This window comes from Chlorocebus sabaeus, chromosome 10, assembly GCF_047675955.1.
Source record: "Chlorocebus sabaeus isolate Y175 chromosome 10, mChlSab1.0.hap1, whole genome shotgun sequence".
Lineage (NCBI taxonomy): Eukaryota > Metazoa > Chordata > Mammalia > Primates > Cercopithecidae > Chlorocebus > Chlorocebus sabaeus.
The window spans coordinates 89261012-89287890 of record NC_132913.1 but is presented as its reverse complement, the minus strand read 5'-3'; the positions used below and the strand labels follow the sequence as shown (position 1 = coordinate 89287890).

Here is a 26879-nt window from a genome sequence, read left to right as displayed (position 1 = left end):
ATTCTTCAACTTCTTTCTTTTTTCTTCAGCTCATAAAAATGTATAATCTCTCCTATGCCAAACAAAACACAAAACCTATCAGTCCTTCCACGCTGTAGTGAGTCCTCCATCTTTCCTATCCTTTTATGCAAGAATTTCTGAAAGATATTCCCTGATCCTGCTTTCATACCTGTCAATGTCTCTTTAATCCATCATGCTTTTCTATGACCACCATGCCACAGAAGCTGCTCCCTTGTAGGCTACCAAGGACCGGTAGCCTCCCAAATCCACGGCCTTTCTTTGCACCTTCCTGACGGTTTTCTCTGCAGGCTACTCAATCTTGGAACGTTCTTGTTAACTTCTGTCACACAGAATGGTTCTAGTTCCTCCCCTCTCCTCGCAACACCTCCCCTTTCTACCAATTTCTAACCACTAATGCTTTGTCTCCTTTGTTGATTCTTCCATCTCCATGCTCTAAATACGAGCTTTCCCAAGGTACAATTCCCCTTGCTAGCATTTCAGAAGCAGGTATGTGACAGTCTGATCAGTAAGATATAAAGAGAATTGTACTTTCTTTTTGTTGTTGTTGTTGTTGTTGAGATAGTCTCACTCGCTGGAGTGCAGTGGCACAATCTCGGTTCACCGCAACCTCTGCCACCCAGGTTCAAGCGATTCTCCTGCCTCAGCCTCCTGAGTAGCTGGGATTACAGGCACCTGCCAACACAGCCAGCTAATTTTTGTAGTTTTAGTAGAGATGGGGTTTCACCATCTTGGCCAGGCTGGTCTTGAACTCCTGACCTCGTGATCCACCTGCCTCAGCATCCCAAAGTGCTGGGATTACAGGTGTGAACCACTGCTCTCGGCCTGTGCTTTCTTTTAAAATGAAGCATACAGGAAAAGATGGTCCCTTCTTCAACTGGATGTAGACATGTCTGCATGTGATGCTGGGAATTGTGGCAGGATCTTGTGACCACGATAGGAACCAGCCTGAGGACTAAGGCAATGAAGGACACTGAAGATGCACTGAAGAAAGATAGAAAGACCCTATGTCCCTGTGATGTCATCGACCCATTAAATGAATCAATCTTGGAACCACCTACTTCTAGGCTTCTTATGTAAAATAATACCCTTGTGGGTTAAGCCATTGAATTGGGGTTTTCAATTCCTTACAACCCAAAACAACCTGTTCTTTCTTTTTTATTAGTTTTATTATTATTTTTTTAGAGACAGAGTCTTGCTGTATTGCCCAGGCAGCCTCAAACTCCTAGGCTCAAGGGATCCTTCTACCTCAGTCTCCTGAGTAGCTGGAAATACAGGTTCATGTTACCTCTCCCAGCTCCTGTCCTTTCTATAACACCCTTACATTGGGGATCTTCTTATCCCTTCAATTGTCTGCCTGGCACACTCTCCCTTCAAGACAAAGCCTACATCATCTCCTCTGTGACAGGGTAGATTGATATGTTGTCATTGGATCTTATATTTATTTAAAGCTAATTCTCCATTAGACTATATGATCCTTAGGGAAACTGTTAATCTTTGTATTTCTATTGCCTGGATGTTTGTTGAATAATTAATGAGAAGGATTATTTTATATCTTAGTTCCATTTTGGTCTACTTACAAGATTTTCTTGTAATATCCAATGATATTAATAGTTCTTACAATAGAAACAATTGTGTACAAGGATGATAATAAACTTGGATGATTTCATTACTGAGCACATGAGATCTTATATCAGGTGCACATCAACCCACTTAGGGATAGAGAAGAGTTAGAAGTAGAAAACGTGCAGAAAATCAGGGAGGATGGACTAAAATAAAACTGCCCTCAGAATTTATTAATGAAAAGTGTCAAAACTAAACAAAAGGTGTTCATCTTCTCTGTCAATGTAACCTTCAGGAAAAGACCTTCTGAGTTGTTTGGTTCAAGAAGTGTAACTTTTCAGAGTGATTTATTTTCTTCCAGGATCCACTGGAGGCTCTCAGAGATTTTATTTTTAAAAGGCAAAACCTTTCGAGACTAACTTCAAGGTGTTATTAAATGCACACTTAAAATATCAAGAAATGGTAGAAGACATCACTATCAACTTTCACATAAATCCTGACACTCTATGTCAGCACCGTTCAATAGAACTTTCTGCAATAATAGAAATGTTCTGTAGCTGCATCATGCAATATGGCAGCCACCAGCCTCTGAGCTATTGAACATTGACTGAGAAACTGATTTTTAAATTTAATTTAATAATTAATTCAAATGTAAATATAAATAGTCACATGTTCCTAGTAGCTACCACGTTGGATAGTGCAGGTGTGTGTTTTATGTGTCCTGGTAGCAGTCAGGATAGACTAGGTTATACTATAGTAACAAATAACCTCAAAATATTAGTGGCTTAAAACAAGAAAGTTTTACTTCTCTCTTTCACTACACCTTCATCATATGTCATCCAGGAACTCTGTTCTACATCTCCTCATTCTGGGTTCATCTTAAACTTTAGTGGCTTAAAACAATAAAGTTTGACTTCTCTCTTCCACCACACCTTCATCATATGTCATCCGGGAACTCTATTCTACATCTCCTCATTCTGGGATCATCTTAAACACTCCTGGTCACTGGAACCGAGGGAAAAATAAAAAGAAATTTGAGTCAGATGTGGTGGTGCACACCTGTAGTCCTGGCTACTTGGGAGGCTGAGGTAGGAGGATTGCTTGAGCCCAGGAGTTTGAGGCTGCAGTGTGTCATGATCATAACCTGTGAATAGTCGCTGCACACCAGCCTAGGCCACATGGTGAGACCCCATCTCAAAAAACAAAACAAAAAAAAAAAAAAGAAAAGAAATTTGGAGGGTCTTATGCTGACAATCAAATGAATGCTTGGCTCAGAAGTGACACAGATCACTTCCCCTCACAATTCATTGGCTAGAACTAACCACATGGCCGTATCCACCCATCCGAGAGCCAAGAAGTGCCACCGCATTATGGATGCCTAGAAGACAGAAATATTAGGTGAATAGCACTAGTGTCTAAGTAAGCATCACTAAAATAACTAGTGCCTCAAACTGAACAAAAATAAATTATGTTTTTAAAAGTCTGATGTTTGTCTATACAGAAGAAACAACAAAAACTTGGGATGAAAAAATATGCACAAATTCCAGGAATGTTTATTTGATAAAACTGAGAAATGAAAGATTTAAATGTTTTAGAGTCTTATACTTTTTATTAAGCTTTTGAATAGGTAAATCCATTAAAGAAGGAAGCACAAGCATAATCATATGCATAATGTATATGCATATGCATAAGCATAATGTATCTTCCATTATAAAGAGGATAATTCTGTCAACTTCCACGTAATAATATCAATTTTTAAAAAACCTAATTTGTCTATCCATTCCTGCAGCAATAGTATCTAACCATAATTCCAAGTATAGTCTGTCCACAGCTGTTCCAAACTCATTATTGGAGAATCTTGGAATTAGATGGGACACTGGAGGTCAGCTGTTCTAACCTCCAACATGGGAATCCCTCCTACAGCTCTCATATCTTCAGGGAGGCAGAGGAATCCCACTCCTGTTGTGGGAACTCAGTGTACTGATGGACAGGTGAAGCTGCTCAAGAACTCTTGCTGATGCGTCAACGGTAGCATCCCTGAGCTTTCAATTGGTACTAGCATTATCTTTGGGGGACAGCAAAATTATACTATTAATTCATATTGTACTTAAAAGTGTCAATTTCCACTAAGTCACAGCCTTTTTAAAGTTGTAGCCCAAAGTGTAAGAATTTAAGTCAGATGAAATTTGATGGAAATAAGTGTTGCTTTGGCCTGCCGTTCATTGGCTTCTAGCAAGGTGTCTTTTGAATCATGATCCAATACTAAATAGCAGCTGCCTCTGCAAGAGTTATATATTCTCCAAATTTGATAGGTATCAGGAACGTTGGAGAGCCAGGTCTGAGGTTTGCATCTTAAGTCTGGCATGCTACTATGAAGGAGTTATTTAACTTCACTGAGCCTCAGTCTCGCCTTTTGTGAAATGGAAGTCATAAATCAATAATAATAGTACTTACTCTAAGCAGTTGTATGAATAAATTGTCCAAGTACTCTGATTTATTCAACTAATTAATAAAAATATTTGACCAGAATAGGACTCAAGACTGAACGTTGTAGCACACCATGGCTGGCCTTTCTCTGGGTTAAATAACTACCATGATTTGGGTACATATATCTGCTCCATCACCCAACCCACACTGTTTCATCTTTCCGGTATAGTTGGACAGGCTTTGTCAAATGCCTTACTAAAATCAAATACTTACTCAGGCAGGTTGATTTGGGCTACCCATGTGTCTTTTTCCTTTTCCCATCTCAGACATTGGGGGATAGTTACTATTTTTTAATTCTCTCTTAATTAGTTCATCTTCGTTCTTCCAAAGAATATACAGAGGTCTCTGGTTTCTAGGCTACTACATTTCCTGAGATGATCCATAGACAGAAGTGATTTGAGTTTCCCTGGCTTCTTTTAGAAGGAGTCATTGTATAAAATGGCACACATGTTAGCTAAGACAGATCTCTCATTTTACTTGAGGGGTGTGTGTGTGTGTGTGTGTGTGTGTGTGTGTGGTGGTGGTGGTGGTGGTGGTGCAACAGGGCTTACATTATATCTTTGGAACTCTGCTCCCATCTATTTATTCAATATCTCCACCATCAAACCAGTGCTTAGATTCCCCATCACTGTTGCCATCATCACAGACAATTAAGATTCAGTAGGAGGAGATAGCCTGAAATTCAATTCTAATCAGCAGCCAAATCCAAACTCCTAAAATATGGGTTGGGTGGTAGTATGTTCTGATAATCCACTTTAGCGAGTGAGGAAGTGCCCCCTATGAAATAATAATAAATAGTCCTCAGGAAGTCCTGTTGTTGACAATGTTTTCCAAGAAACCGTCTTCCCTGGAGACTTTTCTAAACTTTAGACTAGTTTTCTCTTTGCCACAGAAATCCTTTTGTTGGGAGACACTGTAAGCGAACACAGGAGTGGCAGGTCTCTGTAAGCACCAGCTCTGTCTCCAGATTCTTGTCATATTATCAGTCTCTTATCTGTCTTTTTGGGAAATCAACCTTCTAGCCCAGGAATCTCTTATCAAATGGCAAAATGAATGAAATTATTCAGAAGTCCTCTTCTCAGACTATCTTAGTTTATGTCTAATTTTTAAAAATCAATCACTTAAATTCTAGGCAAATGACAATAGCAATAACCTTCCATTGCGTTTTCTTCCAGTATTATGTAGTGTTGCCTCGAACATCATATTTAAACTATTCCAGGTCATAGGCGAGGGCATAAAACCCCTTGTTCAGTGTAGAGTTATATTTGAAACTTCTTAGTAGGCTGAAGCAAATGAAAATCAAAACTGCAGAAATACAGCCCTGGAAGTGAATGAAAAATAAACACAATCAAAATAATGAACAACAGAGTATTGATGAAGGAAAATAGTTAAACATTGCAAAGTTATTGATGGCATTATATATCTTAATAGAAAACGTAATGATAAAGCATAAGGGAGGCAGCATCTTAACCCTGGTTATAAGAACTGAGAAAGCTTTACAAATAATCAAAATCTATCTCCAGATAGATTCTATAAACTATCATTGTAACTCACCACCGACTGCTCAAAGCATGCTGAGCTTTGAAAGAGTAGGTGTAAAGCCCTTACTGTATTGCCTGGTGTGTAGTATCTATCCAGTAAATTTTAGTTCCCCTCTATTTCTCTGTTGTAGACATTAGTATACATTTTTTCCCTGCCTGAAACCAACATTTTGAAGCTCTTTCAAGAATCTTAATTTTGAGGCATTGCTGCCAGTTACGAAGTCCTAATACCCCAATTTACATTTTGACTCTCCTGAAAAGTGAATATTTTAACATAAATTCAATTCACTGGAAAAGATTTACAGGCCCCAAGTGTCCATGTGATTACTGCTTTTAGTCTCTTTAACTCTAGCACTCTAGATTTTGCTGATCCCAAGCCATTTATTAAACAGTTTAATTGCTCTAGCTTTTCCCTCTTGTGGCTCATCTCGGTTTTATCTCCTTATATTCGTACCAAGGCCTAGGGACATCGTGAGATTACTCCAGCAGAGGCGAAATCTGCCTTCTCCCTTCTTCAATTGCTGGTGCAGCCCACAAGCTTGACACGCTGCATTTAATTGATTTTCTATTGTGACCAATTTATGTCTACAGGTAACAATTCTTTGTGGAAGGTCACTGTAGATCAGAAAGGTAAGGTTATCTCCCTACCTTCCAGTTGCTTAAGAAAATAAAATAACAACAATAGAAATAATAATAATGTTAATGGAGCACCACCATCTGAGTCCATTTCCATTAGTGTCTTTGATAATTTTATGAAGGGTAAGCCCTCCACTTCACAGAATGCGGCTAAAGTTCATTCTGTCCTTGTAACTAGCGGGTTTAAAATAATTATACAGTGAAAGCTCTGCTCTAGAGAATATTTTGCTTGGGAAATACCATATTATATTACCAATTGTAATTCTAAATGTGTGCTGTCAAAATACAAACTTAGGTATTTCATAAAATGCTCTGAGGATCAGCTATAATTTTAAAACTTCCCTGCTCTTTGAAGACAAGACAATGATCTTGGAAGAGCCAGGAAGCAGATATCTTTAATGTGTATATGCCTTTAAATTGTGACAGCCAAAGATAGAGATCAAAAGAAAGAATGAAGAGTGAATCCAGCCATGTGAGTGATAGTGTTCGGGGGTGTGTAGGGAGATGCCAGTGGTTACCATCTAGGCCCCTGGGAAGCATGGCCAAGCTGTGGTTGTCAAATGGGTGGCCAAATCATAGGATAATGCTTGTGGTTTGGGATATAGCCAGGGTCACCTAACGGGCGGGCAGGCTGGCTGGCAGGCTCTGCATGTGGGCTCTACCTTGATTCCTCTATCTTGATTCCATCTACCATCATGGAAGCCCCAGGATGGGAAGTGCTCTTGAGACATCTGCAGGGTTGTCTATACTACGGTGACTTTTGGAGTTGTCCCATCTGGCTTCCTGGGCCTGCTAGCAGTACTCATTTAAGGGGTATAGCGGCTTTAGGAAAATCATTCACAGCACCACTTCCTACTCAAGATTACCCTGGAAGGTAATTTGTGCCACAGAAGTGACCAACTATCCTGGTTTACCCAGGACTGTGCCAATTCTAGTACTGAGCATCCTACAGCCAGGAAACCCTTTGGTCTTGGGGAAAACTTGGACAGTTGGTTACCCTTATCAGGACAAATTTTGCCCTGTCAGTTGACAGTGAGAACTCCCTAGTTAAGGGAAAACAGTTCTAATCCTTCATCCCACCTGTGTCAGCTGAAGATTTCACACTGATGAGGAAGCTTGGAAGTTCTGTCTTAGGAACTTTATCCCTGCTCCAGGAGTGGGAGAGACAGGCAATGCATGTAATTATTCTCTTTGCCCAGCCCAGGCAGTGGAGGCCTGAAGAGGCAAGGCCACCTGTCCTAGAGTTGGCGAGGAAGAACTAGAAACAGCACAGAGGTGCTCTGAATCCCTGAGCAATGTCCTCTCCACTTGGCACCAATTGCGCTTCAATTTTGTCCATAAGGAACCTCGCTGTTGCAACCACTTACCTGGAAGAACCTTGGTGATCTCGCCCTTTCTTTTCATCAGCGTTTGCTAAACTGGGCTGGGTGGTGACCTTTCTGGTAGGAGGCCAAAAGGTCACACATTTCTGGCTTGAGCCTCACTCCTGAAACTGTAAACAAAGACTCCTCTGTAGGAATGAAAAGAGAGAAGCACCAATATGTTATTTCCTGGGATCTTTTGTGGTATATTTTTGTCTGTTGTAATATTTGTCACCTGAAGAAATGTCAAAGCATGAGCCAGACTTATTTACTAATAATTCATACTGACTCACAGATGACTCACTTTACTGAACCCAATAGTTGGCAAGTGCCTTCTATTTAATTCAATTTAATGCATATTTACCAAGTGAACACTTGTGCAAGGCAATATGCTATGTGTTGAAGATGATAAAAATAGGAATAAAACTGGGAGGAACACACACATACACATACAAACAAGGACCAAAAGTGAGGCACAAACAAAGGCTTATGATAACCCCTCCCTCCAAGTATATGGACAAGGAGAGCATAGACAAGGTGCCCTTTGAGACCTGAAGGATGACTATGCCCTCTATAGTAAAGGACTGCCAAGGAGGATATTCCCAGTTGAGGGATCAGCATGAGAAAGGACATGAAGGAAGAAAAGTGTTTGAGGGAACTGCAAGTCATCTTTCATGGTTAGAACAAGACAGACTGGGAGATAAAGTTGGAAAAATGGTCGGAACCAGATGGTGAAGGGAGCTAATGTCATGTCAAGGAGTCCGGACGTTGGAGGGTGATGTTAGTTAGAGAGTGATAGACAATGAGCATCACACTGAGCTAGATACGTTTTAGAAAGTTTCCAATCTTATTAGATACATTAGGCAATTTTTTTTTTTTTTTTTTTTTTGAGACAGAGTCTCACTCTGTTGCCCAGGCTGGAGTGCAATGGTGCAATCTTGGCTCACTGCAACCTCCGCCTCACAGGTTCAAGTGATTCTCTTGCCTCAGTCTTGCAGTAGCTGGGATTACAGGCAAGCACCACCACATCCGGCTAATTTTTGTATTTTTAATAGAGACAGGGTTTCACCACGTTGGCCAGGCTGGTCTTGAACTCCTGACCTCAGGTGATCCACCTGCCTCAGCCTCCCAAAGTGCTGGGATTATAGGCGTGAGCCACGGTGCCCAGCTGGAAATCTATTTATATAGACTCTAAGGTGCAACTTCCAAATTGAAAACAAAAACAAAAACAAAAAAACAAACAAAAAAACCCAACCATTTGAAAATATATATACTACCTTTGACGTCCAAATCAGGTATTTGGTTAGCTCAGAATACTGGCAGTTCACATTTTCCCAAGTGCCTGTGTTTGTTGAGTGCTTGCTACTCCTGAATGCTCACTACACTAAAGCTATGGGCCAACTCCTCCAAAAGCTGACATTGCAAGGGGCTTATCTGAAAAGTGGGGAAAATAAAACTTCCTGGCAGATTGCTGTAAGTTTAAATAAGACAATATATGCAAAACACCTTGTGTTAGTTTCTGATACACAATATGTTTTTAATAAATGGTAGCCATTGTTACAAGTATTAGCGCAGATATCTGAGAAAAATAGCAAGAGGCAGCAGCCACATTGTCGTCAAAGCACATCCACAAAATTTGCTCAGGGCCCCCTTCCACTTGGGCATTGCTTTTCCCAGGTTCACAATTTGCATAAACCTGGGTTGCTCAAAATATCTCACAATTTAACAAAAAGAGAGGCTTCTGTCCTTAGTGCACCAAAAGCATAAAATGCCTTAATAATACTGTTTGCTGGAAATTGCTCACACCCAAAGGGAAGAAATAAACTTGCTAGGCCGGGCGCGGTGGCTCAATTCTGTAATCCCGGCACTTTGGGAGGCCGAGACGGGCGGATCACGAGGTCAGGAGACCGAGACCATCCTGGCTAACACGGTGAAACCCCGTCTCTACTAAAAAAAATACAAAACACTAGCCGGGCGAGGTGGCGGGCGCCTGTAGTCCCAGCTACTCGGGAGGCTGAGGCAGGAGAATGGCGTAAACCCGGGAGGCAGAGCTTGCAGTGAGCTGAGATCCGGCCACTGCACTCCAGCCTGGGCGACAGAGCGAGACTCCGTCTCAAAAAAAAAAAAAGAAATAAACTTGCCAGCTCTGCCTCGCCTGGCCTAAACTCGTGCCCTTAAATGCTGTGGGTAATCTGGGGTCTGTCTGGTCTTCTTGTATTTGGAATTGCATATTGGCTAGGCTGGAAAGGGGAGCTATCATACCATTTGTTGATATGTATAAGACTCTTTCACAAGGACATTATAATATGCAATTTTGTATTCTACTTTTAGATCTTGTCATAGAATAGACAGTTAAACGGCTAAAATAAACAGTGCGTATACTTTACCAATTATTCCCAAATCAACTCAAATCCAAACCATTTGGGGAACTTCTCTCGGGGAGAAGTATCCTCTTGCCTTGGGGACAGCGGCATGAAAAGCTGGGATTTCCCTTCGGCTTCCTTGCCCCTTAAAAGCAGCAGCTCCTCAAAAGCAGGGGGAGAGAGAGAGAGAGACAGACATTATCTGGCAGAACATGCTGGGAAGGCAACCGGTTAATCAAAAGGATTCCAATTTGGCTGTGGACTGCCAGACTCTCCTTCCCAACTCATAGAAAAAGAAAAAGGAGGAAGAAAGAAAGAAAGAAAGAAAGAAAAAGAAAAAACGAAAAAAGCTGTACACGGCTCTCCTTCAGCAATCTCATAAATGCAAAACCTTCCACTCTGGTGGCTCCTCATTAGCTTCCCAAGGCTGACAGCATAATTATCACAGCTGCTTCACGCTTAGAATAAATAAATATGAAAGCGGGTGTTTAAAAATTTTTTGAGAAGGGGAATTCAGTCATCTAGACAGTCGGCAGGACAAGTTTATTTAAAACTTTTAGATTCTTATGTATTTAGATCATTTCGGAACGAGATAATGAGATAGTTGTCTTTTTAGTCTAATTGAGTTCCTAAGCTCATGGCTGTTGGCTGTCACCCCTTTCAAACTTTGCTTTAACTCTCCTTCCTTTAGAAATCCGATCCTGGTGTCTCCATTTACTCTTCCTGGGCTGATAACCCGACCAAGGCTCAGTGCACTGGAGTGCAGAAAGTGACTTAATGGGATTGAGGGGCTAAATAACCTTTCACAGGAAACAAGATAATCAGATCTCTTTTACTTGACCATAATGGCTAAAAGAGAAAGCACAAGCAAACACACAAAAAAAAAGGTTGAAAATTCAGCTATCATTTCAAAATGTCTTGTAATCTTCCGTGTCATGTGGTTTTTGCACTACTCTCCCACATCATCAATCCATCAGCTGGAGATGCTTAGTGCATTTAATTATTCAAAGTGCACACATCCTCGTGATTATGCGGTAATTTTAGCTCATGTGTATGTATAGAGGCTTCATATCTTCAAAGCCCAGAGGATCACACAGCACTTTAAATTGAAGTTGCTAACTAACACGAAGTGCACTTAAAACTCTGACTAGGGGCACAGTACACATACATTTCCGATTAAAGCAGATGATCTTTCCTTTTAAAATTAATTATGCCTATTTATTTTTTCCTTTCCCTCCTGCCCTTCATTCTCCCAGGACCAAATTTATATGAATCCTTGCATTCAATGAGTTAAAAGTATTATAAAAATAAATATTCTGTCAATTTGGGGTAAAGAAAACTAGTGTTAACCCATCGTGCAGATGGAGAAACTGAGGTTTATGACAGCCAAAACACATTATGTTGGGAAACAAAAAAGAAGAAAACTCAGGTCCTTTAACTCTCAATCCCCAGCTCAGACTGCCTGTGCTGTTTTGTTTTAACCTATTCTTTTAAACAACTAAGACAATATAACACCAGTTTAAAGAAAGCTCTGAGAAAGGAAAAGAAATGACCTACAACCCCACTAAACTAGAAGAGCATTTTTATTTTGTACACTACCTTTCGGTTTTGTTCATGTGCATATTAATTTTCACAGGTCAATTGTAATATGCAATTTTGTATTCTAGTTTCTTATAGCTCATGTTATAGCATAAGAACTTTTATAATATCACACACTTCTATTAATGATCATTTAAAATGGCTACATAGTACTGTATGTTGAGTCAATACACCAACATTTGTCCAATTGGTTCTCTGGTGTTTAACAGTTACATTGCTTCTTTTTATTCAAAAAATTGTAAAACATTATAGACAACACTGCAATGAACATTTTCATTAATCTAGGTCTTAGGGTTTTTCCCCCTATTCAATTATTTCTTTGGATAATTTCCAGGAACAAAGGCATAGGGTGTAAGGGTATGATCATTTTTATGGCTCCTGATATGCATGCTATAATACTTTGCAAAAGTTTCACTACCATCAGCAGAGAATCATTTTACCGTAATCTCACAAACACTGGGAGCTATTAGATTACAGGAAAAAATAACTAATTTAACGGTTATTTGTACTTTTTATCCCTAGTAAAGCAGTCAATTTATTCCATGTGTTGCTGTGCTCTTTTTGTTTCCTCTTGTATAAATTGCTATTTTATGCCTTCACCTCATTTTCCATTGGATTCCTTGATGTTGTCTTATAAAACTGAATGAGTTTCACCTGAATGAGTTACCGGTGAAACAAAAACAATTATCACCACTGATTAAGAAATCTTGGCCGGACCAGGTGACTGATACCTGTAATCCCAGCACTTTGGGAGGCCGAGGCAGACGGATCACCTGAGGTCAGGAGTTTGAGACTAGCCTGACCAACATGGTGAAACCCTGTCTCTACTAAAAATACAAAAGTTAGCTGGGCAAGGTGGCACAGGCAGGTAATCCCAGCTACTTGGGAGGCTGAGGCAGGAGAATCGCTTGAACCTGGGACATGGAGGTTGCAGTGAGCCAAGATCATGCCATTGCACTCCAGCCTGGGCAACAAGAGCAAAACTCCATCTCAAAAAAAAAAAAAAAAAAAAAAAAATCTTAAAACTCAAGGCTGATTGCATATATTATTACAAGAAAAGAAAAGAAACTAAGGTAAGATGGCATTGAAGAAGAAGTTGGTTTTGGGGCGTAAATCTCTATTCAACATAAATTGAGCCCTCTTAATTGTGAGATATTAAATACGCTACCTGGGGATGTGTGGAATCTTTCCCAGAAAAGCTTTAAAATAAACACAGTACATGAGAGAGTGGGAGGAGCACAGAACTGGACATCAAGATCTTGGTTCTAATCTTGGTTTTGCAGCTAAGTTCCTATGGGATCTTCAGCAAGAACAATGAATGGTAAGAAAGGAGTAGCTTTTAGGAGTTGGATTTGAAGTAAAATCTTGGCTTTACAACTTTCTGTGTGACTTCAAGCAATTACCCTACCTCACTTCCAGCTGTCTAATCTGTAATATGAGGATAACAATTCCAGCCTCACCAATTAGTACACAGATTGATAATTTATATAAACCATATAGATGTCCAATAAAAGGCAGGTACGATTATTCTTCCCTGGGCATCAGTGATTCATCTATATAATGAAGGTATGGAATAAGTAGTCTTTATATATAACTCTTTTCTGAATTATTTATCTTTACTTGGAGACTCAGCCATGAACGTAACAAATTTAACCAGCTTAAGGGCTTGGTAGGGCTGAGGGAGTCGGTTTTCCCAGACTTCTCCGAGCAACACAATGCTATGCAACCCCATAAACCATGTCTCAACCCAGTATCTCCTTTAATGTATTGAAATGGATTGAGAACAACTTTGTGCATAGAAGGTGAGGAAGTGTGTTATGGAGGACATCTCCAAATTTGCTTCTTAAGGGCTGATTGATGGAGGATTCAAAAGGTGGACAGATGGGTCTGAGTTATGTTACAAACTCCTAGAAGTAGCATAGAGTCAAGAGAATGACTGAGACTCTTCCTTCCCTCTTTTCCAAAATCCCCAGTCCCTGAAACCTGGCCTCATAGAATGACAAAATATTCTGGTTCAACTTTGAATAGAATAGACAATAAAACCAATAAACAGAATAGGTCTGAAATTATGTGGAAGCATTTAGAGTGAAACTAAGCTTGATTAGTACATGTTAAAGAATGTTTAAATTGTTGCAAAAAGGCATATGATGGTAAGAAAAACTACAATGGCATATGAGTTAAGACTGAGCCACTATTATTAAAAATAAGACAACTTCGGAATGATCTTAGATGGTATTGAGAGGAACATGACATTCCTTTCCCCGTATGCCCTTCCTCCCCAATCATCCAGACCCATCATCTTTCAAGGCCCACTCATAAAATCATCCTGGATCCCCACAGCTGGAGTTAATCTCACCTCCTTCGAACACTTAGAGCACTTTATTTGTTTACTTGATCTGCAGCTGTTTATATACTTGTCTTATTTCCTAAAGGACTGTAAGCTCTTTGAGGACAGGGTCCATGACGAATTCATTTTTGTATCCTTTAATATCGCACCTCATAGACACTCAGTAAACCTCCAATGAATGAATGGAACATGATTCTCCCACCATGCAAGAAATTTGAGTCTAAGCTGCCTCCATATTCTCAGACATAAGCAAAAGAATTGGAACAGATTCAGAAGAGAACAATAAAACAAAATGACTAAAAAGTGGGAGAAACAGAATTTGCATTCAGAAACAAAAGTTCAAGGAATTCAGCCTAAAGTGGCCTTTGGGAAGTGATATCATAGGGACCTTCGAATATATTAAGGAGACAACACTCAAAGAAGAGGCCTGAAGTTCTTTCATTGAACCAAAACAAAATACAACTCAGATTTTAACAGGGCAATGGGGCACGCTGAAGAACTATAGATATCGGGGTGGTGTGATCAAAGGTAGAGGTAGATGCCATGCTTTCTTCCATCCCTATGTGTACATAAGTATACGCTAACAATGGGGCCTGTGGTACAGCATTTTTGCAAAATTACTTGTGAAACAATTGCAAGCTTTTAAGATTTTTTCCCCCTAAGATGCTAAAACCCGTTTTAAAGGAGAAAGGGATTTAGTTCAGGAAGGAATGGGAGACTCAAGTATGAGACTTGGCTAACAAGCAAAATGGGACCAACCCAGAGAGAGAGAGAGAGAGAGAAAGAGAGACAGCCTTTGATGTCCTGACGATCAAGGACCATGGCTTAAGGACCAGACTCTTAAATCACGTGTCATTTACTGCCTCAGATAAAAAATACTTTTCTGGATCAGTGTCTGTAGTTCAAAATGGCTAGGTTCCAAAATCAGTCTTAACTTTCCAAGGGTAACTTTTGGAAGGTTTCCTGCAAGAACAGAGCGGAGCCAGTTCTGAGAAGGGGCAGCTTAATGATTTTCTACTACCCCCACCCCCAAATCATTAAACAGTGTTCCTTTCCCAGAGCCCAAGTTCATGCTGAGGGCAAAGGGAATTAAATGAAGAAGCTGAACCTGCAGCTAAGATTAGAGAGTTGCCAAGGGCCTAATTTTAGGTCCTAGCTGCTCCAGCTGACGTCCTGCCCTGCTGGCTCAGCCACGAGGACCACAAGTGTGGCCATAAGCCGATGTCTGAGTGGGAAGAGAGACTCCTTGGCCATCTGCAAAAGCAATTAGCTTGCCGTTGGCTGTGTTTTGAGAGGGACTACCAATAATTTCTCCTTCAACAAGTGTTTCTTCAGGTGTTCACGAGTCAATGAGGGAAAATGTCAGAACTTGGCAGAAGTTCCCACACGCTTGCCATTCTAATATTCACACTTTTCCACTTCAGGTGCTGTCCAAAAGGAAACTAATCCTGGAATTCCTGGTTTTCATGGCAAATAACCCCCTGATAAATGCCCTTTGACTCTAAGCATACTGCCCCAACCTAGGGAAAGTGTTGTTCGGGACTTCTCAGCGTCATGAAAATAGAGATGGACTGGAACAATTCTTTCATTTTGTGTGGAATTTCTATGCCGCTCCTGCACTGGGATTTAGGCTGTCCTTCCACTCTCCACGTATTTACCAGTCCCAGGCTTTATGCTTTAATTATCTTCTTTAGAGGGCAGACAATAAGAGCTGGCATCTTCCAGATCAAAGGGGAAACAGAATGTATCTTAAAGTGACAACTCTGTTATCCTGCAACCAGAAGAAAACCAGAATAAAATAATGATATAAATATAAGCCCTTAAATAATTGTATACTAAAATGCCACCAGAGAGCAAAATTTCTTGCATAATTATGGCAGAGAAACTCTCCTTACAAATCACTCACAAGAGCATGCCGATTTTTGCACAATTCTCATGCCTGGGGCAGCCCTCCTCAGAGATGGAGTTTCTATGTCCCTGCAGGTTGGGAACTGTGATTACCCACTGGTACACTCTGTCTGCAAAGGAGGCTGTTAATAAAGGCTCATTGCCAGGGGCAATGAAAAAGCAGGCTGGCACTGCCAGGCCAAGGACCGCATCTCTTAGTAGATTATGTGCTGGTGGTGAGGGCCACTGTCACGAAGGTGCACAAACCAGCCCTGGCTGCTTCTGTGTCTTCCTCTATTTTTCTTTCCTGGTAGCTTTGCTTTTTCTATCTACTTGTCCATCTGTCTCTATACATATTTCTACATGCCCACCACCCTGCCACACACATACACAAGCACACACATATGCTCGTACACATGAGTGCACGAGCACACACACAGAGGCACACACACCCAATCTTGCCCCCGCCTTTCCCTGTCTCTTGGCACCGGCCCTTTCATCTTCTCCCTCGGGGATTCGAGATGTCGCTGCAGGAAATGCTTGTCCGCCGAGGCAGCAGCAGCAGAGCCCTGTGGCTTTGACAAACCTCATTTAATTGGGAGGAAGCCAGGAGAATTTGAAAGAACTGAAACATCCACGAAACTCCTTTTATCAGGCATAATTTAAACTCTGCATGGAAAAACCCCTATATGTATAAAGAAAAGTCAACTTCCCTCCTGCTGTGAGCACTCCTGGTCTCCCCCACTAGTGCAGGCAGCCTCCTGCAAGATTCCATCTTTTCATTTTTCTAAAAGTGTCAAAGTAGATTTGGGCTCTGTGACTGGGTGAACAGGGAAGGAATACAGATTGTTCTCTCTCTCTGTCTCTCATACATACACACACACCCGCACGCACACACATATACACACATACACACACAACCCTAGACATCCATGCACCAGGGCCCCTCTGTTGGTGGCTTTGCTTTTGGATCAGCCAGGAAAAATCAAAACCCACGTTTCTAACAACACATCAGTTTGGACAGTGAGTGTTTCTTCCTAATCAACCTGCGTCAGGCAAAAGTTGGAGCCTAGAAATCTTTGAAGATCCCCAGCAATTCTCAGCATGTGGAATAACAGATCCTAAAGGAGGGCCAATGGGGCAAGTTTCTTTAAGTGGAGAGAAGGGAGAGTGTGTGTGTGTGTACATCCAAGCGTGTACACTTGCATGAAGTAGTAGAGTTATAAGTCCCAAGCCTGAGAGGAGAAAGCTGAAAAGGAACAATCTAGAAGCTTGGACTGGGAAGAGGGGATTGGGATGGGAGTGGCCGGGGAGGAATGGGGCTGAAGTGGGGGCAGAGGTACCAGGAAGGGAGTGAGAATTGTGGATCTGCCTGCAATGTCTTTTGTTCCACCCATATGCTAACCCCTGCCTCTCTCCTCCTTCCAAATTCCACTTCAGATTCACCTCCAGTCTAATCCATCTCATTTGAATTATTCTTGTTCCTCCAAAGAATTGCCTTCAACACACACATAGTCTCTGCACATCTGCAGTTGATTATGCACAGATTTTTAGCTGTTTAGATATGATTTGTGCTGATATGTGTGCGAGGGTGCCCCGTTTCCTCTTCCTCGCCCTCTTTTCCTCCCACTTCGTAAGATCCTGGAGGCCAAGGACAAGTCTCTTGTTTTCCTCCACTTTTTATAGCACTTAATATGTTCTTGACACTTAATGGCAATTTAATAAATACTAATGACTGACTCTTTCTTCAGGGTTAAGTAAGACATTAACCTCAGTTGTATGATTATGGTTATTTTTGGAGATCCTAAATGACTCACTTTAGTCATAAAATAGAATGCCTCAACAAGTCCCAAACTAAGCGCTTTGGACTGCTGCAGGATGATGTCCTAGACACAGGGGAGCTGCGTCTGCAAACTCTGGCAAGGCGGACCAGGCTGTTTCCACACCTCTTGGGCAGTAGCTCCTCACCCTGTCCCCATCCTTATCTCACGGCACCCCATCACCACTTCCCCACATCCCTTCCAGTGTCCTCATCCCAGTCCCAGCCCTTAGGCCCTCCCTCCTAAGCTTTCTTTTCTCTGGCTTAGGACTTCTAAAACCAACCCTTGCTGCTTCTCTCTCTTCTTCTGTTTTACTTTCCTAGTAGCTTTGCTTTTCCTGTCTACTTGTCCCTTGTTCCTAAAACTATTTTTAGCTGAATGGTGGATTTTTTCAAATAAACCTCACCTAAGGATAGTCCCCCATGACCACTGCCCACATCCTCCTGTAACCCTTCCTGGCCACAGTCCGAGAAACATGACGGCAGTTCCAACCACATGATCCCTCAGCAGATTTCAGATTTGGAAGATGACTTCAGGCCCAGGCAGCAAAGGCTGATTCCAGGGTAACTTGTGTTTACAGGAGGTGGGTAGCCTGGGAGGAGGCCTCCCTTCCCCCAGCACCCCACCCCGGCACTGCCTTCTGCAGCTTGCTGTTACCAATCAAGAAAGGCCCAGCTCCCTCTCAGGACATATCCGCTTCACCTATCATCTTACTCTCTGCAGAAAGGGAGAAGAGTCTTGTTAGAAACACTGGTGTGGCTTCCTGGCAGATGGTAGCTAAGGCAAACAACTCAGAGACAACGTCCATCTCATCCAATTTCTGAGTGTAAATGTGTACCTGTGAAATGTCTGGACCATTACAAAGAGGTCCTTGTAACCTCTCCCCACCAGTGCTTCAGAGTTTGAGAGAAGCTCATGCAAAACTCAGACAAGATTGGGTCGTATCTTGCTTCTCCCAGGCAAATGGATCTTTAACTTCACTCCTGGGGGTAAATGCTATGATTCTCCAGTGCTGAGGCAAACTACTTAAGACACCAAGACTTACACACACACAGTCACGCACATGCACTCACGCACGCACACAGGCACACACTTCCTCGCTCACCATCGGGAAGCTGGTACAGCTGAGATGGCAGGGCACTGAAATAATCGTGAACGAGTGCTTCCTGGGCGGAGACGCGGTCTCTGGGAAAGCCTTTCAGCATCTGGGAGGCCAGGTCTTCAGCTTCAGGAACCCTGCCCAGCCTGGAAAAGTGGGGGAGAAAAATAGAGTTTCTCCAGCAGCCTCCCTTCTGGAAAACAAAGGGAGAAAAACAAAAAGTAAAGAAAAGGAGATGGCTAGACTTAGATTTTAAGTAGAATTTTCCTGGAATTGCTAAAATTGATGGCAAGTGGAAAAGTAACCCCCATACTAAACTCTGACTGACTGTCCTGTTACTAAGTTGAAGGAGAAAAATCTTCTCATTCTATCACTCAGCTCCCCTGCCCTCCACCGTGTGTCTGGGCACCATGGACACATAAAAGACACAGAAATATATTATAAACAGAAATATGTAGTAATATATATTATTATAAACAGAAATATAGAATCAAGGATTCTTTTTGGAGGAACACTGCAGCCCAACCAAGTAGAAAGGCTTGATTCAAAATATGATCGAACTCTGAGAGGCTGAGGCAGGCAGATCACTTGAGGCCAGCAGTTCGAGACCAGACTGGCCAACATGGTGAAACCCTGTCTCTGTTGAAAACATAAAAATTAGCTGGGTGTGGTGGCGTGCACCTGTAATCCCAGCTACTCAGGAGGCTGAGGCATGAGAATTGCTTGAGCCTGGGAGATAGAGGCTGCAGAGAGCTAATATTGCACCACAGCACTCCAGCCTGGGTGACAGAACAAGACTCTGTCTCAAACAAACAAACAAACAAAAAAACATGTTTGAGGCTCTGGACTCCAAGGGTGGCAAGCACAGAAATCTGGAGGGGAAAAGCACAGAATTCTAAAGAGGTGATTCTGGAGGGTGAAGTTTGGGTAGAAAATACACTTGTTTGCAGTATTTCTGAAGCTCAGCCAGGCTTATTAGCTAGAAAACTCTCTTGGTTCCCCTGAGATGGAGCAGAGGAAGAGAAATAATTAAGTACTTAAATCACAGTAAGGATAAATCCTCAAGTTGACCTTATGTTGAAATATATATCTGGAGATGAGCAAATTCATTTATTGAGCAACTACTCTGTGCTAGTAAGTGGTTGGCTTTGGGAGACACAGGACAAGACTGTCTTCTGGCAGCTCAGATAGAGGAGTCAGATGTTCATCAAATTATCACACAGATGTCTAAGTACAACTGTGAAGAAAAGAATCCTATGGTCTGACTGTTTGTATCTCTCCAAAATTCAAATTTATGTTGAAACCTGATTACCAAAGTGATAGTATTAGAAAGTGGGAACGTTGGGAGGTAATTGGGTTATAAAGGAGGTTTGAGAGAGCCCTTTTGCCCTTTCTGCCCTGTGTAGACACAGTGAGAAGGTGCCATCTGTGAAGCAGAGAGCTCTTGCCCAACACCTAAGCTGCTGGCACCTTGGTCTTGGTTTTCCCAGGCTTCAGAGCTGTGAGAAATACATTTCTATTAATTGGCAATTACCCAGTTAAGGTTAGTTATAGCAGCCCAGGTATAACATTTTGGTTCTCCTGAGATGGAGCAGAGGCAGAGAGATAATTAAGTACCTGAATCACAGTAAGGACAAATCCTCAAGTTGATCTTTTTTTAAGGGTTAAGATAGCCTCAATACCTGACCTAGAATGGGAAGAGGTGGTCAGGAAAGGATTTCTTGAGGAAGTGGCATTTGAGCTGAGAGTTGAAGAAAGGAGGGCAGGCAAGAGGCAGGCCTTGCTGACAGGGATCTGTGGTACCCATACAGACCCTAGAGTGGGAGGGAGAAGCCAGAGTTTAAAGAAGGGAATCAGGCCACTTGGCTGGCCCAGGACAAAAATGGGGAGAGAGGCCTGACATGAAGCTGGGGAGAGTGGCTTGTGGGTCTTCATGTTTCCTATTTACTTACAATGCTTGAAAGTCTTTGCTAATCTAATGCCAATCATTTACGTACACCCAACTCCACAACACACACAGAGGTTTATAACTGGAAAGGCACAAGAGGGAAAACTGCACATCCCAGAGGACAGCTGCTCATGGGACTGATGTCTGACATTCAGAATTAAGTTGTGTGGCCCCGAAACACCACAGCAAATCCCCAGTTAAGCAGATATAGATGGGCTTGCTTAATTTCAAATACACCTACCGACTTAAAGCAAGAAAGATCAGATATTCTTTCCCTTCCAGGTGCTACAATGCAGAGATGCTGGAAGTCCTGGCCCAGAATTGTAATTTACCTAATTTTTGCATAAGATTTGCATAACAAATTTGGGCTATTTGATTCCCAAGACACGAAACTGTTTCTGCAAACAGATAACCACCTTCAAACTCAGGAGTAATTACTTCATAGACAAGATAGAGAAGAAATTTGCAAATTTCCAAATCCTTGCAAATTTCCAGGCCAGTTAGGAGAAAAAGGAATCGGGTAGAAGTCTACTCATTTGCTGTGGCTTGAAGAAGGTCTGGCAGATATATTCCTCATCCAGTCATCCAGGGCATCCTGTCCAGCAGAGGTTTTGTTTTTTTTTCCTTTTGAACATAAACTCAAGATTTTATTGTCTTCACAATAAAAGGTGACACTTAGAACTGGATCACTTGGCCCTCTCTCTTCTTAACCCCGCCCAGTTCAAAATGCTTGCATCTTTTAATAGCCAGCATTCTCTTAGATCTGCAGTTGGGTTCAACACACTCAAGCCTTAGCACAATCTTCTTTGTAGTTTTAGCCTTTTTCCGGAAAATCGGCTTACTTTGCCCACCATAGCCACTCTGCTTCCTGTCATACCGCCACTTTCCCTGGGCATACAGAGAATCCTTGCCCTTCTTGTACTGTGTCACTTTGTGCTTGCCACACTTCTTACAGAAAGGATTGGTGCTTGCCACACTTCTTACAGAAAGTCCAGCGGGTTTTAGGGACATTAACCATGCTTGCGTGAGCGCTATCGGCACAGAAAGCAGGCAGAGCTTTTTTAGGGCCCATGAAATGGAGGTTTGGAAGAAGAATGTTAGTACAAATCACTAGAGCCTAGGATTCAGCTGGAAGGAGACTCGGGTAATCTCATGAACAAATTTTAGCTGGTCCACCCACACTATTGGGTGGTATGGTGAAGTTTGTGCCAAAATTGGGCCCTGAATCCAGTTTCTGCAGGCTTCACGCTTTCTGGTTAAATACTAACTTCTGGACATGGGGAGAGCAGGTAGGTGGTGAGAAGCAATGCATCTATTAGCTTCCACCTCCACAGTCCCACCCCAATCAGCGATTTGTTCTCTCGCATACTCCCCCAACATTAACCCATAACAGGTGGCTCCTGAACTGCCCTGTAGTGGGGGCTGAGGGGCTACAGTCTGATTGGACAGGGAAGGCTGGGAGACCGGTTTTAAACTTGTGTTAGCATGGCAGATATATTGTTTTTACTTAGACTGTGTTTATGTAGTGTCTGGGGAATCCAAGAAAGGCTAATGGAGCTTACAGGGGTATTAGGGGCACCCTTTTTCTTATAAGAACAGGTTATTTGGCCAAGTGCTGTGCCTCATGTCTGTTATCCCAACACTTTGGGAGGCTGAGGTGGGAGGATCGCTTGAGCCCAGGAATTTGAGACCAGCCTGGGCAACATGGTGAAAACCCATCTCTACCAAAAAGTACAAAAATTAGCCAGGTGCGGTAGCATGCACCTGTAGTCCCAGCTACTCCGGGGGCTGAGGCGGGAGAATCACCTGAGCCCAGGAGGTCGAGGCTGCAGTGAGCCATGATTGTGCCTCTGCACTCTAGCCTGGGTGACAGAACTAGACACTGCCTCAAAAAAACAAAATAAGAACAGGTTTTTGTTTTTGTTTTTTTAAAACCAGGTGAATGAATAAAAGAAGAGTAGGTACTAATCAGTGACACAAGGACCTCTTTTTTAGGATTTTCCATTTCAACCAAGAGAACCTACCCTCACCCTCCCCACAGGGTTGTTTCAGGGCTTCTGGTAGTTTCTGGACTTGTTCTAGTCTCACAGCCTCTGAACTATGACTGCTGCACATTGCTTCTTCTTCTCCTTCGCCGGCAGAGGTGGTCACCAGGGCAAAGTGGGCAGGTGAAGGCTCTTCCTCCTAGGAGCCAAGTGTGTGTCGGTCCCCCCTGTACAAGCCAACTCCACCCCACATGAACACAAACCTTCACTGGCAGCACTAGTAGCAGGACCATTGGCAAGCGCCTCAGTGATTGCCGCCTTGCTATGGCACATTGAGCTCTTTTTGCAAGGCTGAGAAAAGAGTCCTGGGGGAACAAATGTTGCTTTTTGGGCGCAAATGATTTACTGACATCTTCCGTGTTTGTATCATCATGCTTTTTCCTGTCACCTATGGCCTTGCTTGCTACCAATTGCCATTACTCTCATAGTTGTACACATGGCTACCACCTCTAACTTCCACTGGAACAATTATCCACTGGTTACAAGCCCTACTTTAAAAATAAACATTGGCATATAAAAAATGAACATCACAAATGTTAATTTGCCTACCAGCACCTTTCCGTATAAGCTAAATGTGAATTCCTACTCTTAGGTTTGTGATGTTAACTACCAAACATGCCAGGAGTATCTTGCAGAAGTAGGAAAACCCACCCATCTAATTAATGAGAATCTGCTATTAAAGATAAAGAATCCTATGATAAATCACTCCTTCTAGTAACATTTCAAGAGGTGAGAATGTTCCAATGCCAAAATAATTCATACTTATTGCAGAGTACTTATTGAGAAGGAAAATTATGACTAGCCCTTCACTCTGAGATAATCCTCTTTACTCAAAGATAATCACCATTGCTTGAGGTCTTTGTTTTCTTCAGTCCTTTGCTTTTAGACAGGTATAGTTTTTGTTTCACAAAAATGGGTTCATACTATACATGCTCTTATAACCTACTTTTTCCATTTAACTACCTTGATCATCTTGCCATAACTTTGAATCACTTTCTAGGACATAATTTTACTGGCTGTTATCATTCGATTATGTAGGCATACCATAATTTACAGAGCTAGATTCCTATCTGAGTTGTTTCCTCTATTGTTGGGATGGAGGTAGTACTATTAAAATCATGCTGTAACAAATATTCTCAAAGAGAAATCTTTGTGGGTTTGTGTAATATTTCCTTAGGATAAATTCTTAGAATTGATGTTCCTTGGTTGAAGGATATATACAACACGTTAAAGTATTTGATTCATACTATCAGCTAGAAGAGCTGTAGATTCATACTATCAGCTAGAAGAGCTGTACCAATTTCCATTTCTGCCAGCAGCCTAAGAGAGTGCTCATCCCTGTGGGCAAGGATAATAAATTCATTCCAACCCACCTGAATTGCCACAGGCCCCATTGCTTATAAAAGTCATAAAAATAATTAAAATTGTATATCAATCCTAAAAGATGTGCTGGGGGCCAGGACGGCTACATGTAATCTTACAAGTCCAGAATAGAAACACAAACAATAAGAAAAAATGAAAATTGAGTTTTGTGACTGTGTAAAACACCATCTACTAACCATCTACTAACCATCTACTAACTCCATAATTCTAAAATCTGGTTGTTCTCAGGGGTCTGGGACAGCAGTTTTGATTTCCTAGCACAGCCTGGCTCTGAGTATAAAAGTCTCCCACTCACAGCACTGCCACTGACCTCCGAGGTACAGGACAGGCTGGTCAGTATGAGCTCAAGTGGGTTCTTTGGTTTTCCCCCTAGACCTACAGGAAGAGGAACAGGGCAGGGAGAGAGTAGGCACTTTTTAAATGTTCTCAGTTTGGGATGTAGTAGATGCCCACAGTAAGAAATATATCCAATACTAGGAAGAAACATTGCAGAAGCTGTCCTACAATTTACCAATCAATCTAAAGAGTGAGTGCGCGGTGGCTCAAGCCTGTAATCCCAGCACTTTGGGAGGCTGAGACGGGCGGATCACGAGGTCAGGAGATCGAGTTCATCCTGGCTAACACGGTGAAACCCCGTCTCTACTACAAAATACAAAAAAATAGCCGGGCGAGGAGGTGGGCGCCTGTAGTCCCAGCTACTCGGGAGGCTGAGGCAGGAGAATGGCGTGAACCTGGGAGGCGGAGCTTGCAGTGAGCTGAGATCCGGCCACTGCACTCCAGCCCCGGCGACAGAGCGAGACTCCGTTTCAAAAAAAAAAAAAAAAAAAAGAGTGAGTGCGTACCTACTAGGCCCACATTAATTAGATCACCATCAAACCTCAAGCAAGCCCTGGGGATTCATCTGCAGGCCTGTGAATGGTTCCACCACACCTCTGTAGGGATTGTGTAGAAAAGCCAGTGGCACTTTGGCTGCTTGTTACTCGCCACATCTGCAACCTGATTCAACAGCCAAATCCACAGAGACCCGGGTACCAGATGAACCCTGGCTCTACCACTTACTTAGTTGGACTAACTTGGCCAAGTTACTTAACTTCTCTCAGCCTCAGTTTCCTCCTCTTTGACCTGGGAACGACATCCGTAAGGATTAAATGTAATAATATATGTAGCACCCTGCTAGGTACATAGTATATATCCCATCTAATATTAACCCTTTCACAGAGCCCTTCCCAGAGCCAAGAATTTTCCCATGTGATAATCTAGGCTAATGCTGCCAATGGAATTTTCCATGATGATGCAGATATTCTATTTTTGCTCTGTCCAATATCATAGTCACTACTCCAATGTGGCTACTGAGTCCTTGGAATGCAGCTAGTGCAACATAACTGAATTTTATTTTTTTATTTTTTTATTTTTTTATTTTTTATTTTTTTGAGACGGAGTCTCGCTCTGCCACCCAGGCTGGTGTACAGTGGCCGGATCTCAGCTCACTGCAAGCTCCGCCTCCCAGGTTTATGCCATTCTCCTGCCTCAGCCTCCCGAGTAGCTGGGACTACAGGCGCGGGCCACCTCGCCCGGCTAGTTTTTTGTATTTTTTAGTAGAGACGGAGTTTCACCGGGTTAGCCAAGATGGTCTCGATCTCCTGACCTCTTGATCCGCCCGTCTCGGCCTCCCAAAGTGCTGGGATTACAGGCTTGAGCCACCGTGCCCGGCCTCATAACTGAATTTTAAATGTAAGTAAATTAAAAGTTAAACAGTCATATGTGGCTAGTGGCTACTGTATTAGACAACATACCTCTAAACACCTCTAAACATTACTTCCCTTTTTTTTTTTTTTTTTTTTTTTTGTGACGGAGTCTCACTCGGTCTCCCAGACTAGAGTGCAGTGGCACGATCTCAGCTCACTGCAACCTCTGCCTCCCGGGTTCAAGCGATTCTCATGCCTCAACCTCCTGAGTAGCTGGGACTATAGGCACATGCCACCATGCTCGGCTAATTTTTTGTATTTTTAGTAGAGATGGGGTTTCACCATGTTGGCTAGGCTGGTCTTGAACTCCTGACCTCAGGTGATCTGCCCACCTTGTCCTTCCAAAATGCTAGGATTAACAGGTGTGAGCCACCAGGTCCAGCCTGGACATTACTTCCTGCATTAAAGATCTGAGCAGAGAAGCCAGAAGTCTGAGAAAAGGTGAATACATATTGCCAGGGGACAAGGGAAGGGGCAGAGGCCATGGGTGCTATAGCGTCAGAAAAGCCAGAGAGGTATTCAGAGAATTCAAGCCTTGCTCAGCCCTGGAAAGAAAGGCTGGTGGGGTGATAGCAGGAGGCTGGTGAACTATCTTCTGCCACGGGACAGGGGCAGCTGCAGCAGCAGCATGGAGTAGTAAGATGGTTCTCAGGTTGAGAGTTGCCATTTACTTTGGAAGCTGATAGTGACATGAAAGAAAGCCACAGGGCAGTACTGAAATCCACATATCTCTAGATAGAGAGGAGGGAGCCTGACTATACTGTTCAAAAGAACATTTGCACGTCGTGAATGAAGTGATAAACAGCAGTTCCCTAGTACCTGTCTCCAAAATAAAGGGGAGTTTCAGGTTATACAGCATTTTTGAAAATAAGAGTGGAGGGTGCAGATGTCCTGGAGAGACCTGTCCCTCCCAGTGAAAGATCCTCTGGTAGTCCACAGTTCTATGTTCCCTACCTATTTTACTCTTCGTACCCTGAAATTTACTCGACGTGGAGGCTTTTTAAAGGAGATGAACAGTAAGAATGAAGAATTCAAAC

General features: G+C 42.3%; 1 protein-coding gene and 1 pseudogene across 6 annotated transcripts in view; both read right to left on the bottom strand.

Moving 5' to 3' along the window:
- Window positions 1-3168: 3168 nt before the first annotated feature.
- CDK15 (cyclin dependent kinase 15) overlaps window positions 3169-26879 on the bottom strand; it is a 93208-nt gene continuing 69497 nt past the window's right edge. For 2 of the 6 annotated variants that reach the window (XM_007965866.3, XM_007965867.3), the window contains exons 12-14: window positions 18728-18867; window positions 7613-7755; window positions 3169-5389 (exon numbers count right to left, since the gene is read on the bottom strand). In XM_007965866.3, coding sequence (XP_007964057.1) covers window positions 7649-7755; window positions 18728-18867 — 247 coding nt within the window. In that variant the 3' untranslated portion in view covers window positions 3169-5389; window positions 7613-7648. Of the gene's footprint in view, window positions 5390-7612; window positions 7756-9993; window positions 15687-18727; window positions 18915-26879 lie in introns of those variants that run through there. The other 4 variants (XR_005241468.2, XR_005241469.2, XR_012094267.1 and 1 more) reach the window with 4 other exon arrangements.
- On the bottom strand, window positions 19237-22027 carry LOC103217655 (large ribosomal subunit protein eL42-like; annotated as a pseudogene).